At 35.9% G+C, this 16,827-nt stretch overlaps 2 protein-coding genes across 8 annotated transcripts in view; one reads left to right on the top strand and one right to left on the bottom strand.

Annotated features, from left to right (window-relative positions):
- agfg1a (ArfGAP with FG repeats 1a) overlaps window positions 1-16,827 on the top strand; it is a 56,090-nt gene that overhangs the window by 12,593 nt on the left and 26,670 nt on the right. For all 7 annotated transcript variants that reach the window (XM_087282475.1, XM_087282474.1, XM_087282473.1 and 4 more), the window contains 1 exon segment: window positions 12,161-12,254. In XM_087282475.1, the coding sequence (XP_087138601.1) occupies window positions 12,161-12,254 (94 nt within the window).
- Window positions 6,502-16,827, bottom strand: part of LOC141377888 (uncharacterized) — a 111,390-nt gene continuing 101,064 nt past the window's right edge. Inside the window, exon 2 of the mRNA XM_087284478.1 lies at window positions 6,502-8,840. Coding sequence (XP_087140604.1) covers window positions 7,394-8,542 — 1,149 coding nt within the window. The 5' untranslated portion in view covers window positions 8,543-8,840 and the 3' untranslated portion in view covers window positions 6,502-7,393. The remainder of the gene's footprint in view (window positions 8,841-16,827) is intronic.

Here is a 16,827-nt window from a genome sequence, read left to right as displayed (position 1 = left end):
TGCAGCTTTTTTTTTTTTTTTTTTTTGCCTCTGTCTTTAACGCAAATGAGCTAGTTCCCCCCGCCCACTGTTCCCACGTGCGTTTTAGAGCCATAGAGATCTTTTGGTATTGCTCTGATGTGTGCAGCCTTCACCTGCTGTGTCTCACATAGATACACGGTACAGTGACAGACAAGAATGAAGCAGTTCTCCCTTACTACAGTAAGAACTTTCCCAATGCTTATTTGATGCATTTGTTGTGGAGTTAATTCAAGCCAATCTGCAATGAGTCGCACACAATGTTATTATAAAGTTTGCACACACACATTTAGCTTTGCACTGTTTTTGCACAGCAAAACAGGACACAGAGTAATATCCACTGCTGAATGGATATCTGTTATGCTAATGTACAAAATTAGCCTGATTTAACGTCCACAAACCAGGATTGAAGCGTCTTCTTTTATACCGACATGCGGCTGTGGTGATAAATTATGTAGCGATTTTTCGGTTTTTATTACAAACATGCAGGTTTTAATAACGTATTTATGGAGTAAAACTTATTCTTGAGGTCCTGATGATCACAGAGAGCTGAACAGATCTTTTTATCCTAGTTGCTTTGCGCACGTCCTGTCTTGTTGATATGATTATGGACTTTAGGTTAGGTTTAAGTTTTTGTACATGACCATGATTTTTAAACCATCTCATTCTCTATACTTTTACCTTTGTAGTTTACACCTTTCTTATTATTAGTTGTATCTTAATACACATTATATTTTAGCTAATCACCATAAGCTTGATGAAGTGAGTGTTAAAAGTCTAATATATGCAAATTTTTTGTGGGTTATGGAAAAGTAATTGATTAACACTGTAAGTTATTAATGTATGAGCTATTAGGTGCTGGATTTTAATTAGGGCATTTGCATGGGGAGTTAATCCTCCGGCCGTGGACCATATGCACAAGTGTGCCAGTGATTCCCATTTTAATCCTGGAGAACTGGGTAAAGATTTTGCCACGCTGCTTGCATATCTTTTCAAGAAATTTCGGTAATTCAGATCTATTCATTAGATCTGACTGAATTCTGTTTGAAACCACAGTTGAAATCAGAGTTATTACCCCCCCCCCCCCCCCCCCTGAATTATTAGACCGCTTGTTTATTTTTTCCCCAATTTCTGTTCAACAGAGAGAAGATTGTTTCAACACATTTCTAAACATAATATTTTTAATAACTCATCTCTAATAACTGATTTATTTTATCTTTGCCATGATGACTGTAAATAATATTTACCCAATATTTTTTAAGACACTTCTATACAGCTTAAAGTGACATTTAAAGGCCTAAATAGGTTAATTAGGTTAACTAGGCAGGTTAGGGGAATTAGGTTAGTTATTGTATAACAGTGGCTTGTTCTGTAGATTATCAAGAAAAAATATAGCTTAAAGGGGTTAATAATTTTGTCCCTAAAATGGTGTTTAAAAATTTAAAAACATGCTTTTATTCTAGATGAAATAAAACAAATAAGTCTTTTTCCATAAGAAAAAAATATTATCAGACATACTGAAAAAAATGTTTTGTTAAACATATTTTGAAAAATATTAAAAAAAAGAAGAAAAAACAGTGCTGTTTTTACATTACCGTCATCTAACCATTTATGCAATATCAGCCATAATATGTATGCAAATTAATTATTTCTGTATGTATTTTTTCTTCAGCTTTGTGTTTGTGACTAATATCCTGTTGTGATTTGACTGCATTTCCTGTCATCTGATCTGAACTTTAATCACATCCTCTCATTTATAATCATTCTGGTCATTTTATGGCCTACGTATGACCAGATGAGTGTGAATTCTTCTCGAACAGGAAGTGTATGTCATGTATTTGCTTCATCAGCAGCATGTGGTCTGCATGTGCACAGGAAGTGGAAACAGTAGGACAGGAAGTGCACATTGTCTTCTCACTTCAGATATGTCAGTAATTGTGCGTATGTGCGAGGCCGTAAGCTCCACTCACACTTTTTACATTGTCACTCGAACAGAAATTCCTGCTATTATTAAACTTTTTGTGACTTAGTTAATAAAAAAATGTTCTAATTTGCCTGAATTCACCTCAAATTTCGTTATCAGCCACTGATTACACTCCAGATAAAGTACTGACAGTACTGTGCTATGCGCTAATATTGGCACCCTTGGTAAATCTGAGCAAAGTCTGCTGAGAAAAATGTCTTATTTGCTCAGTATTAACAATAATTGAAGACACTTAAGAATGTTTTTGGATTTTGTTTTCTTGAAACTCTTTTAAACAGTTAATGGAGAGTTTTTTTATTTTTAATTACAGATTCAAGCAATGATTAAAAATGATCATCCAGCGCTAGTAAAGATTTATCAAAACATTTGCAATGGGAGGGTCTTGATTTTAACCCTTATGTACTGTTGGGAAGATTTAATCCACTCTGGGGTTTTGAGTCTTAATTTGGCCATATTTTTTTATGTTTGAGCTAGCGGAATGATTTTTGGTGACAAATCTTATTTTGACACATATTTTGATAAACTGCTTTAAAGAATAAAAAAAAACAATACACTTTTGGGCAAATTTTCTACCCTTGTAAGTTCAGTATGAAAGCATCCACTGAATTAAACTGCTGTAAAAATGCATCAGATTAATATTTTATCCCAGGTTTTTTGCATAAATCTGTAAATCAAACTCAGTCCTGATCAAAACTACAAACTTACTTGGAAATCTACAGCAATTTAAATATTTAATTTCCAAATTTATAAATGATGTCAATGACTTGGTGGGAAAAAACACATTAAATGACACATTTTTAATATAAAAAGCACCACTGGCAAAATCGTCATTGGCTCTAGCCACCCTGTCATTAGCACTTTTACTATTGAACATGATTTCTAAGCAAATAAACCATTTAAAAGCTGTTTATAAGTTTTGGACTTCATATTAATGTTAATTTGTCTGCATTCTTCATTACAAACTGGCAATCCCACCTGAACACTAATCAACCTCAACTTTGATTTGCTTAGAACTAAAGTGGTCAGAAGCTGTTGTGGAAAAAAGATTCTGGTCTGCAAAATATTCTAAGTCTCTAAGTCAAGCTTTTCAAAAAAATGACAAACTCTGAGATCTCAGAATTGTTTAGGCAAAGCAGTTTGTTGTTACAGCATCAGTAACAACAGAGACGGGTCGTTTGAGTGTCTGCTGAACATAGGCTTGCACACAGTTTAAATGTCTTAATGTCTATGTCTTAATACTCCACCCAAATTTACACATTACACACCTCTATCAGCTTCTCCGCTAATGGGATCTTAAATCTCTCAGGTGCCCGCCACCAATAGAATCTCAGGGTCTTTCAGGGGTCTTACCTATGGTCAGTTAAGGTCTTTCCTTCCTGTTTCAAAAGTGATGACTCAGCCAAAAAACAATGCTCAACAATCTATCTTGTTCACTGTCCACTGAGCTGTCAACCTAAAGTTCAGCTGAAGTTCATAGATACTCATAATTTTTTAGATGTCAGTACAAATGAGTGTGGGCGCACGTGCAGGTGCGCCTTATCATGAGTTACAGAACAGAACGCAGGTGTCCTATGGCATGCATCCATAAATTTACCATCATTGTGACATTTAATGCTGCTCTTCTAATTTATCTTCTCATTTCTGACTGCATTTACACATAATTACTTTTTTTTTTATTAATCAAAGCACACATACCTGATAATAATGCCATAGGTATGGGTAATAATAAAATAGTTAATACAATAGATGATGATAATAATAATGATAATAATAATGATTATGATGAAATTACTCAAATAAGCATATAAATGAGAGTAATACATTCATCAGAAATTCATCAAGACCCCAAGAGTTCCCCAACAATGCAAGGTTTATCCGACCACATTTTCTTGAATTCTCTCGTAATGGACTACTACATTTCTGGGTAACACTTTAAAATAATAGTCCATTAGTTCATGTATTTTTTAACATGAACAAGCAATTATCAATACATTTATTATGGTATTTATTCACCTTTACAAAATTATTCCTACTTAATGTTACTGAATACATTAATTAATGAACCATTATTCTAAAGTGTTTCCTATTTCTGATAGGTTGTCTCCAGCTCCCATTGAAAAAGAATGACTTGCAGATAATTTAATGCTTTAATTTTGAAGTATTGCATGAGAAACAAGTACTGGAAATGAAACATTTTGAATAGAAGTCCGCTAATTTGTGAATAGCTTGAGGTGATTTTGGACTTGTATGAAAAGGTTAATGCGAATAATAAAAGGTGAAAATGTGTTAACTCTGACGTGGCAAATATTATATGACTAAGCTGTCCCCATTGTGATTGTCTTTTTACTGTTGGTTGCTACAAACGCTATAATCATCCACTTTAACAGATTGATGGAAAAGCATTTCATATGCTTTTGTAATTTTGTATTTTTGCAAACTTTAAGATTCATTTCATTTTATGCAAACCCAGCTAGTAATTAAGACAGGCGAACATCCTCTTTCAGGCTGCTTTATAACACTTGCAGTTCACTGGGATTTGCTTAAAATGATTGTGCCCTGATTGTGGAAATGGCATTTTAGTAGCCACTTCCCATTTTGAGAAGCTCAACAACTTTTTATTGTCAAGTCATCACTGAATATTTTGGTGATAAATGACTAAGCGACTTTGGTCTGTGTGTTATTTCCTCATTTTAATACCCTTGTGAAACAGGAGGCCACGGTTGAATGAGTCCTTGTTCCTGTCGCCCAGATGTTCTAAAATATTAAAAGTACTTCAATAATATTTAACAAAAACAATGTATTGTTTAACAAAACAATGTATTCGTAAGGGTGCCAATAATTGTGGCACACAAATTTTACAAGATAAAATATTTGTGTTTTTGATAAAACTGTGCTGCATTTGAAACGGCTTGTTCTCAATCAATGTAAAGGTTATTTTAGTATTCGAAACCATTTTGTTGTCTTATTTACCAAATTTAAACAGTGTGCCAGTATCAATGAAGGACAGTGTATCTGAAAAAGCCACATCAGCTGACCTTTAATCTGAACAGTGCTATGCTTCTATCACAGTCTGATTTTTTTGGCTTGAGAAAGAGGAGCGTCACCTGAGGAGAGTTTGGGTGAAATCGGGCTATCCACAAACACTTCCCTGTTAGTTTTATAGCAGGGTCAGTTACTGGCTAAACACATTCCAGCACAGGGAGGCTCTCCATCCCCCCCCCCTTCTCTCTCTCTCTCTCTCTCTCTCTCTCTTATACTCTTTTTACTTTACTCTGTCTTTTGATAGTTTACTTTCACTGCCTCTTTATTGCTTTCTGTCTTTCCATGTTGTCTATCTTGCTATTGCTTTCTTTCCCACATTCGCTTTCTTTCTTTCTCTTTCTTTTTTTTTCTTTTTTTTCCTTTTTCTTTCTTCTTTCTTTTTCTTTTTTTCCTTTTTCTTTCCTTTTTTTCCTTCTTTCATTTTGCTTTTTTCCTCTTTCGTTTTTACATTCTTTTCTTTCCTTTTTTTCTCTCTTTTCTTTTATTTTCTTTAATTCTTTCTTTTTCCTTTTTTCTTTCATTCATTCTTTCTTTTCATTTTCTTTCTTTTCTTTCCTATTTTTCTTTCTTTTTTCTTTCATTGTTCTTTTTTCTCTTTCTTTCTTTCTTTTACTTTTTCTTTCTTTTTTCTTTTCTTTCTTTCTTTCTTTCTTTCTTTCATTGTAGTTTACAGTGGTGATTTTAATATTTTAAATGCTACAGACCCTCAAGCATCAAATGTAAAAATAGTTTCTTATATAAATATCCTTTTCTACTATGTAGAAATTGTAATTGTAATAAAACTGTGAAAAAAATAATATTGTTAAATGGTCTAAATATTATTTGAAAATATTTAGTTTCTTTTAAGTTACATTTATTAAAGTTTTTCTATTTATTGCAATACTTGATGTATTTATTTTTCTAAATTTGAATTTTAAAAATCTTATTAATAATTGTTTTTTATTTAAGTCCATTTGATTTAGTTGTTTTAATCTTATTTAATCAATTTTCTGTGTCAGTAATTTTATAATTATTTGATTTTATATTATTATATTAGATATTATTTAATCTAACAATTAACTTTTTATATTAATTTACATTGTTTCTTTTATATGAATGATCAAAATATTTACCTATCCTTTGAAAGGATGTGCATCTAAAGACCTTTAGACATGCATGCTATGTCTGAATTTTTTGTGGTTGTCGATGATGTCTTGCACTGACGTATGAGTTCAGAGGAAGTTTCAGCATTTTAGCTGGCAGTGATTTCTTAAGAGGACCTAGAGTGTTGAGTAAACTCTGACACACCCACAAGCTTCACAGAACTTATGTGCGTGTTTCTCTTCTCCTATGTTTGCCATACGTTATTGTTGTGACCTCTCGCCCAGTTTCTGACCCATTTTCATCAATCCACCTGTTCAGGCCATCATACCTCTCAAAACCCCAATACAACCAGTAATTCTCACCTCAAACTCATGGCTTTTCTCATCACTGAAACCATATGCGGCATCTGCAAGCTCAGCCGGAGTGTGAAGTTGATGCCAGAGCTTCTCACCACCTGAAGTGGTTTTCTCACATGCTACACTAAGGTTAAGCTCTGGCCTTGGGCTATGTTAGCTCACTTTTCACCTCAAACATTATTACAAAACATTGATGCTCTTTTGAACTGTTTAGTCAAATAAAACCCCTTTTAGCAAATGCAAGTAACCCAGCACACGTGGGAACAGGCCTGTGTTTCCCCTCATGTTTGTGTGTCAGGGTCGTTCATTTGGCAGTGGCGCCCGATATTGGTGTAAATCCATCTAGTGGTGTCCTAAATCCTCATCCAGCAAATGTTCATTTGTCCTAGTGACTCATTTTCTTCTCATATCTTGGGCTGATTCACATGCCATTGGACATCTGCAAGCACCACCCCACAATGGCATCATAAATGAACTGTTTATGATTGGCCAGTTGCTGATGTGCTGGCTCTTTGAGCCTTTTGTTTAGGTCTTCATCAGTAAAGTGTGTCGTGCTTTTTGCTGCATGGCTTGAGAGGTTGCTTTTTTTATATAGAATGCAGGCCAGGCAACAAGGGACAATTCACTGACTTTGAGGTGGATCCCTATTTAGTGCAGTCAGTTCATGAGATTGAATATAAATATGTGTGCAGTTTTATTTCATATAATTTACTTTTCTTCTTCAGGCCAATTCAAGCTTGTAACGTCACTAAGTTCAACCAATTATAAAAATTCTGTCAGAATTTTCTGATCTTCATCAGTTCAGATTTTCTTTTCTTCAATTGAATACAAAAAGGGACTTTACTCATTTTGAGTGTTAAAATATTAATGTATGACATTTGGCAGGGATCTTTCTAGACTGTCTCAAGGATCAGTATTGGGGGTTAATGTAGTAGTTGTAGTTGTCATAGTAGTAGTTGTAGTTGTTTTTGTAGTAGTTGTTGTCGTCGTAGTAGTAGTTGTAGCAGTTGTCGAAATCGTAGTAGTAGTTGTTGTAGTTGTTGTTGTTGTTGTAGTAGTAGTAGTTGTTTTCGTAGTAGTTGTAGTTGTCGTAGTAGTAGTTGTTGTTGTTGTTGTTGTTGTAGTAGTTGTCGTAGTAGTTGTAGTAGTTGTTGTACTTGTAGTAGTAGTAGTAGTAGTAGTAGTTATAGTTGTATTTGTCATAGTAGTAGTTGTAGTTGTTTTCGTAGTAGTTGTTTTCGTAGTAGTTGTTTTCGTAGTAGTTGTTGTAGTTGTTGTTGTTGTTGTTGTAGTAGTAGTAGTAGTAGTAGTAGTAGTAGTAGTAGTTGTAATTGTCGTAGTAGTTGTTGTACTTGTAGTAGTAGTAGTAGTAGTTATAGTTGTCGTAGTTGTATTTGTCATAGTAGTTGTAGTTGTTGTCGTAGTAGTAGTTGTAGCAGTTGTCGAAATCGTAGTAGTTGTTGTTGTTGTTGTTGTAGTAGTAGTAGTAGTAGTAGTAGTAGTTGTAGTTGTTTTCGTAGTAGTTGTAGTTGTCGTAGTAGTAGTAGTTGTAGCAGTTGTCGAAGTCGCAGTAGTTGATGTAGTTGTTGTTGTAGTAGTAGTTGTAGTTGTCGTAGTTGTTGTCGTAGTAGTTGTACTTGTAGTAGTAGTAGTAGTTATAGTTGTCGTAGTTGTATTTGTCGTAGTTGTAGTTGTTTTCGTAGTAGTTGTTGTCGTAGTAGTAGTAGTAGTTGTAGCAGTTGTCGAAATCGTAGTAGTTGTTGTAGTAGTTGTAGTAGTAGTAGTAGTTGTTTTCGTAGTAGTTGTAGTTGTCGTAGTAGTTGTAGCAGTTGTCGAAGTCATAGTAGTTGTTGTTGTTGTAGTAGTAGTAGTTGTAGTTGTCGTAGTTGTTGTCATAGTAGTTGTAGTAGTTGTTGTACTTGTAGTAGTAGTAGTAGTTATAGTTGTCGTAGTTGTATTTGTCAGTAGTTGTAGTTGTCGTAAATGTAGTTGTTGTAGTAGTAATTGTCATCGTAGTCATAGTATTTGTAGTTGTTGTAGTCATAGTAGTAGTCGTCATAGTAGTTGTAGTAATTGTAGTCGTTGCAGTAGTTTTCAAAATTCTCAAGTTTTCAAAAAGGATTTTTGATCCACAAAAATGGACTGTTACGAAAATGAACAGGTTTTAGTTTGTAAAATCTTGTTTAGTTTCATAATAGACCCTTTTGTAAACGAAGGCATTCATCTTTCAGCAGGACAATGACCCAAAGCACACCACCAAAATATCATTGAAGTGGCTCCACAACAACTCGCTGAATGTCCTTGAGTGGCCCAGCCAAAGCCCAGACTTAAATCCTATTGAACATCTCTGGAGAGATCTGAAAATGGCTGTACACAGTCGCTTCCCATCCAACCTGGTAGAGCTTAAGAGGTACTGTAAAGAGGAATGGGCAAAAACCCGCACAGACAGATGTGCCAAGCTTGTGGCATCATATTTAAAAAGACTTGAGGCTGTAACTGCTGCCAAAGGTGCCTCAACAAAGTATTGAGTAAAGGCTGTGAATACTTGCATACATTTGATTTTTCAGGTTTTTTATTTTTAATAAATTTGCAACAATTTTATAAAAAATATTTCGCAATGTCAGTTTTTTCCAGTATCTTTATTGTGTCTATATTGTAGACTGAGATCATTTTCCTGAATCTAAGTTTCATTCTAAAACCGTTTTAAAACAAAAAACACACGAGTCTGCTTTAGCCAATGGTTTATGTTGTGTGTGTGTGTGTGTGTGATAGAGAGTCATCCACTTGTTTATGTATATAAATTCACAATTTGACCATTTTGTTTTTAAGCAAGGAACTTTAGGTTACTTCAGGGCACTTCCTCTGCAGTGAGATGTCCTTTGAGTCACCTTGAATTTTAAGCAGCTTCCAAGTGAATTAATTCCATATTCATTACACATTTGCATAATAATCAAAGGTTATACTATTAGCCTACTGAGAAACTATTCCTGGTGTAATGATTTAAAAGTTTTCTCACACTGTAAAAAACCCTGGGTTACACACAATTCCTTCATGTCCTCCCAACACGAATAAATTAAGTTACCTTTTTATTATTATTTTTCACCTTTAATGAATAGGACAGTAGAGAGTATTGACAGGAAATCATGGGGAGCAGAAAGAGTGGAAGGATCAGCATAGGTTGTGAGCACGTTAGTGCATGTATCAACGCACTCACCACTACGCCTTAGGCACCATCATCAATAAAGTTACTTAATATACACTTTTTACGATTTTAAGTTGTTTAAACAAGATTAAGTTGTTCCCTTTTGATTTGTGATGTTTCAACTCATTTTAAATAAGTAGTTTGTAAGATGTAGACGTTCGGCTTCTGGAAGTTTAACATTTGTCGAAGTCGAATGGTTCTTAGGGGCCGCAGTTACAGAATCCCAACCCTGTGCCAATGGCCCGCAGCAGGTCGTGTGAATAATTTAGCACCTGTTCTAATCTTACCAAGCCCTTTCTGTTCATGCCCTTCAGAATTTATCACTGAAGGCCTCATTTATGCATAGAGATACGTGCATACACACACACACAAACACTATACAATGCAAAGGAAGTTACAGGTGGCGTCCTCAGAGGTGGAAAATTGCTTTGAGGGAAATTTACCAGCTCACTTCCATTCCCACATGCAAACAGGCAACAGTTGTTAGTGCAGAAGTGGCATGTTTGTCTGTCTGCATGCGCCTTTTGAGGGTTTCGAGGGGGTGTGTTTATGCGTGTGGTGTTTTGAACATCTGTTGCGGCTCAGGTGTCAAATGAACTGTCACCCGTTTCAGAACAGAGGGACTGCGCTAAATGTCTTTTCCATACTTATACATGTATTAATGTAATCTCCTATCCCACTGGCATGGAAACTGGTGTAAGAGAGTTTCTTAAAGGTATAGTTCACCAATAAATGAACATGTTCTACAAATCTACCGCTTCTTTAACTGCCTCAATGAACTTCCTGTTAGTTATTAGCTGCAAATGACTTTGTTCGATGAAAGAGAAAGGAAGAGATCAGGGGTGGAAATGAGAAAACGGATGTGTAAGCGAAATGAGAGGTGGCTTCCCTGCAGTACATGCGTTCGGATCCCTAGAGAGCAAATCCGAGCAAGCTAACAGGGTAAATACAGGAAGGAAACAGGCTTTCTAATGGGCAGCTCTTACACATGTTTACATTGCTCTTGGGCATTCGGAGATCAAGTGTTCAAAGATCATGAGGCTGTGGAGTAAACACACAAGCGCAGATTCATTTAAAGACTTTGGACCATTAGATGATTCATCATCGTTTGTACTTTTAGTTCTTATTGTGACGTGCTTGTGTTTTTTATTTGTGAGGTTTAGGCTTATCACAATAATCAATATGTCGACTTATCGCACAACACATGGACGTGACCTCAATCGTTCGGTGATGCAATATATATTGCCCCTTTAGAGCTGCAGGATTCTGGCTAAAATGAGAATGAATTTTTTTGTTGCTTAAAATGAAGATCACGATTTTCTGTGGATGTAAAATCAAGAAATAATATGAGATGGATATTATTGTTGTTATTCTCAAACATATGGTAAAAACAACAATAATATTTGGATTCTGTGTTGGTTTGCTGTTGGTTTAAATGCTACATTCTCTAAAGGCTTGGAATAATGGACTTGAACAGATTTTATGATGTCCTGGTTGTTAATTCACACTAAAGTGATGACATCATAATCTTCATAATTCTAGGGGTCTAGGGGGTCGAATCAAGATCGCAATCTATTTCAATAAATTGTGCAGCTCTAACACTTGTTATGAAATAATAATTATTAATGACCCGTTTAACTTACTAAAAGTAAAAGACACAGCTTCCACAAAAATATTAAAAAGCATCTCTCTGCTTTAACATAAATGGTCATTGTTTTACTGTATTTTTATGTTTTATTTTTTTGCCATGTTGTCCCATTTATGTCAGCAGATTTTTTTAACAACAACTTTATCATGTATTCTTAAAAAATAGAAAACAATAATGTGTATAGATTTACTTTTAGCTTTCATAACAAGCGAATGACAGGCCTGTCAGCTCACACAATATTAAAACAACAATTACAATAGACGAAAACTATCCCACATGTCTATTTTGTATCATATGTCTTGATGCATATTATTTTCTAACAGTCTTAAACGGTTAATAAAATATTTAGAAACACATAAATGGAAGTCTTGTTTAAGATTTCCAAACAAATATCTATTTTTTTCTGATATCACAAAGTGTGGGCTTGAATAAAACCCATTACAACATCCTAGTGCCATAAATGTGTGCTCCTCTCCTAAATAAAGTAATTCCAATGCGATCTGAAAGCAGCATTAGCTCACCTCTCTCTTTACACGCTATCCCTGCTCTTCCACCCCCTCTCACACACACACACACACACACACACACACACACACACACACACACACACACACACACACACACACACACACACACAAATTCTCGCTGCACACAGACTTGGCCAGTCACCAAAACAGTCTGTCCTTGTCCTAGATCTGTGTGTTAAAAGCATGTTTGTAATGATGAAGAGTCACAGACTGAGGGAGCAGGAAATCTCATTCACGCTGTAGTCAATGTACAACACTTTCCATTATTCAGTTAACCTGTTACTCTTGTGTCTCTTTTAGACGTGGCCTGAATCCCCCTCACAGAGTGAAGTCCATCTCCATGACGACTTTCACGCAACAGGAAATAGAACTTCTACAGAAGCATGGAAATGAGGTAATTGATGATGTCATGGTCGAAAGTGCTATGATGTTTTATTGACTCTTAGTGCTGATATCCGGACGCCACCGAGTTTATGATTTATGGTTGCGTGATATTATGATAAGATAAGGGAAATTTCTGGTATTTCTTTCTATCTTAAAAGTTGCTATACAGTTTTATCATTATTTACAGCAGACCTCTGCTAAAATGTCATTCAATGTAATTTTGTAGTATAGTATTTTTTTATACAATACTTTTAGCAGGCACATTTAAAAAAAAAATAAGTATCATGTGATTTACATTAAATGACCCTAAAATACTAATTAATTTTAGGGCCAGGCGATATGGACAAAAATTATTATAAAATTCAAGTCAAATAGTTTAAAGACAAGTTGTAGAAGCTAGACAGTTAATTGTCAATTTACAATACACTTTTCTTGTCCAAACATTGCAAAACATGTCAACTAGGGTTGGGCGATGTCGACCAATTTGGCATCGTACGATGTCGTCATCAGTGCATTAAATTATTTATGAATAATTAATTAATTCATAAGGTGTTTTATATGTTATGAATTGTGTCATAGCCTATGAACTGTAGGCTATGACACGTTTCATAACGTGTCATAGACTACAGTTTCAACTACCTGACCTGCATGGTCTTTGTTTTACCCATAACCAAATCATAAATAAATAAGGATAAGCAACACACAAATTACCACCTGTCAATCACTTTTTTTAACGGGACTCTGGCATGAATAGGCAGAGTGATCTGTGTCGTTATAATGGCGTCGACAAACTTGGTTGGTAAAAAGGGTGCACAACCAACAGTAACCAACCAACAGTATCTGAGGTTTTCGCTAAAGTTACTAAGTATAATCGTGAAAGCGAAAGATTGAAGCAGTGTACTGACGCTGTGACACGTTATCTGATAGATTCAAGGCCGAAGAGTAGTTAGATAAAGACAAGCTGAATTAAATATCACGTTTAACAACTATAGCGAGACGTCATCCAGCAATACATCCTTGAGGAGAGACCTGCTCTGACCTGTGCATATGCTGCAGCGCATGGCAGAGTGTATGTGTATGTTTGTGTGGTCACAGGATGTGCGTTTTCAGCGCTATATTGTGGAAGGAGGTCTTTTAGACATGCTTGGTGAAACATATTAAAAACTAAGACATTGTAGTGTAAACCAGACTTGAGTGTGTATTTTTTGCGAGCGGGTTGCTGCTATGACAGGGGCGGTGCGAAGGATTGAGTGTTCATGGTTATCACGATAATTTTGCATTCGTTCATTTCAAAACGCTACTAGTTTAGAAAATCACATGAAAACTCCTTATTTTAAAGTGTTATATATTGCGGCTCAGTAACCAAATAATACAGCACAAAATAATGATAAAAAACAACAACAGGCCATTTCTCTTCGGACTTAAAAATCCTTTAATTGAAAATAATATAAAATTTAATATATAAAAAGACATTTAAACATAAGTAATAATTTTACGCTGCAAATAAATGTTGGAACAATAAATAAATAAACAAATAAATTAATAATTAAAAATATTAAGTATTAAAAGTAGTATTTGTCTAATGTAAATCTGAGCTGCATATTAGCTAAGTATCTTCCTTTAAAATAGAAGAAATGTAGTCAAAGGTTGCTGAACTCTGAAAGTCACTTTTGACCATAATTGTTATTTCGTACTTCTTTCCCTCTTTGGAGTAGAAATGTGTATATTCCATACAAAGTATGAAGCTGATCGGTCTTCTTGTTGTCACGTAGCTTGCGGCATTCTTTTAACTAGGTGCGCCTTTAAATATTGAGCATGTCGTACTATGCGGGTCAGTCCCAGTAGGCGCGCAAACCATCCACATCCATTAGAAATGAATAACTTGGTTAGTAGTCTCAGCCATAGTTAATCTAGTGTGAGTGGTATTTTGTTTCGTGCAGAATCGCGGTGTTAAGAAACCTTTACGATTAATTAACCATGATGAATTATAGCTTAGTTAATAGTGAAATCAGTTAATTGTTGCATCCCTAATTGTAATGCTGGGTGCACACAAAAAGTGAAATTAAGTATTCGCACAAGTAGGTTACATGCAAAGTCAATGCAAACGCAAGATTAAAGCCGTATGACACAGAATGCTTGATGTGTTGTGCTTTTTTTGCACAAGCTTAAATAATTAAACTTTTTAGATTGAGATAAAAAACATCCCATGAGTAAACTAAAGCGAGTATCGTGGTGCATATATAAAAGAAAAGTCACTAAAAATGAATTTGTACTTTAAAATTACTTGTCTGGTATTTAAAACATTCATGTGAACTCTACTTATTTTTGAGGGCAGGTGAAATTCCTCTTAAGTCTAGATCTCTCAGAATCTCTAAGATCTTCTTTTAACTGAGAAAGATGAGAGCGCTTTTTTATCTCCCTTCCTCCTCCTTTTCTCCATCCCTGTTTAACATTCCTGGGATTTTTCCCAGGTCTCGTGAGGTCTGATTTACGAGGATGAGCTGGAAATGATGTTACGTGCTGAGAAGACTCCTATTTGCGAGATCTGTGTCTTATTACACGCATGCCATAATCTCCCATTTAAGCATGATGAACTTGAATGAGCTGTGCGCGTTTGTGTGAGCGAGCTCTTTGTTTCATGAAAGTGTTTTATGTGGGTCCAATTTAAACCAGTCTTATCACACAGCAGGTTTAGTGTATTAAAGTCTCTCAGCATCTGTCGGTCCTTTGTTCATTTGGTTTTTGACGACGAGAGCATGTCACGCGTACTGTTAATGCTGGCATATCTTCAGTCATTTGTCTAGCTTACTAAGTGACATGAATTTTTGAGCAATTCAAGATTAGGTTATCATTTAAAATGTCAAGGTTGGCAAGATTTGTTTCAATAGTAACTGAAGTTCACCAAGGCTGCCTTGATTCACTCATTTTCCTTCTGCTTAGTCTCCATTTCAGAGGTCGCCACAGCAGACTGAACCGTCAATTTATCCTGCATATGTTTTACGCGCAGTGGATGCCCTTCTAGTTGCAACCCATACACACTCATTCACACTCCTACACTACGGCCAATTTACTTCATTCAGTTCACCTTTAGCACATGTCATTGGCCTGTGGGGGAAACTGGAGCACCCCGAGTAAACCCATGCCAACCCTGGGAGAGTATGCAAACTTCACACAGTAATGCCAGTGACCTTGCTGTGAGGTGATAGTGCTAACCACCAAGACTTATTTATTAATTACATTTATTTGCATACAAGTAAAATTGGTAATAGTTCTAAATACTTTTTCATTCTCACATAGGCCCCGTTTACACTGCCAGTTCTTGATGCCCAATTCCGATATGTTGTCTATATCTGATTTGTTTGCCTGTCTGTTTACACGTAGTTTTAATTGTGACCCATATCCAAATAATGCGCTTACACTTGCCATACAATTCATGTCGCGCATGCATAAAGGCAGGTTCTAGCATCTGTGCCACACTAGCTACGATGAAAGAAATGGTCTTGTTTTTAGCTGTGCGAAATATACAAAGTGTAGTATAAGCAGTGAATGGTTTAGTCCAGATTTACCCCCACGCAGTTTATGTAATGGTATAGCCCTGAGCTGTGTGTGTAGTTGAAGACGTAGCTTTTGCCTGTGTGCGCACTGGTGTTGGAGAGAATAAAGTTGTTCTATGTGTAGCCCGCAGTGCATATTAATAGCGACAAAAAGCAAAAGTTACAAAACAAAGTTCGCCCAACTTTAAAATGATTTTGAGGCGGAGGTGGGAAAGAGCTGTCACCGCAGCTTGCGCTTATGGTTTATATGCTTTAATGATGTTCTCCTCCACTCAGAGGAATTTGTGGGTACGAGTGAGATCTCAGGTCTGGTGGGAGCAAATTGTGGTGATTGACCACTTTCCTCCTCTGTGTTTCCTCTGTTGTTTACCGCGTCGGCATCTCCACACTCTTCTTTCTGTCATTAAACCGTCACATATCCGATCTATATCTGATTTATTTCCACATATGAAGGAGGCCTGAAACCGATCTCTGAATATCTGAATGAGCAAAAAATCGGAATTGGGTCACATTTAGCTGGCAGTGTAAACGGGGCCATATAGGAAAACAAAGCACAGTTGAGACAATATTGTACAGAGATTAATTTTATTTATTGTTTTAATTTTTTGAGTTTACAGTTACATTTAGTAATTTAGCAGATGCTTTTCTCCAAAGCAACTTACAATTGAGGAGGTATTCAATGATTCAACAAGAAGAGGCAATACACACAAGAAATGCTAATTATACAAAGGAAGTGTTTCTGCTTGTGTCTGGGGCTTTATTTATTTGAACCGCCAACTTATACAGCGGATGCCCTTCTAGCCGCAACCCATCTCTGGGAAACATTCACTTACACTCATTCACAAACACTCATACACTACGGACAATTTAGCCTGCCTTATTCACCTGTACTGCATGTCTTTGGACTGTGGGGGAAACCGGAGCACCCGGAGGAAACCCACACGAATGCAGGGAGAACATGCAAACTCCACACAGAAACGCCAACTGAGCCGAGGCTCGAACCAGCGACCTTCTTGCTGTGAGGCGAAC

This window comes from Danio rerio, chromosome 15 (genome assembly GCF_052040795.2).
Source record: "Danio rerio strain M-AB ecotype USA chromosome 15, GRCz13ab, whole genome shotgun sequence".
NCBI classification, from domain to species: Eukaryota; Metazoa; Chordata; class Actinopteri; order Cypriniformes; family Danionidae; genus Danio; species Danio rerio.
The sequence above is the reverse complement of the archived record's forward strand: the minus strand, read 5'-3'. Positions and strand labels throughout refer to the sequence as shown.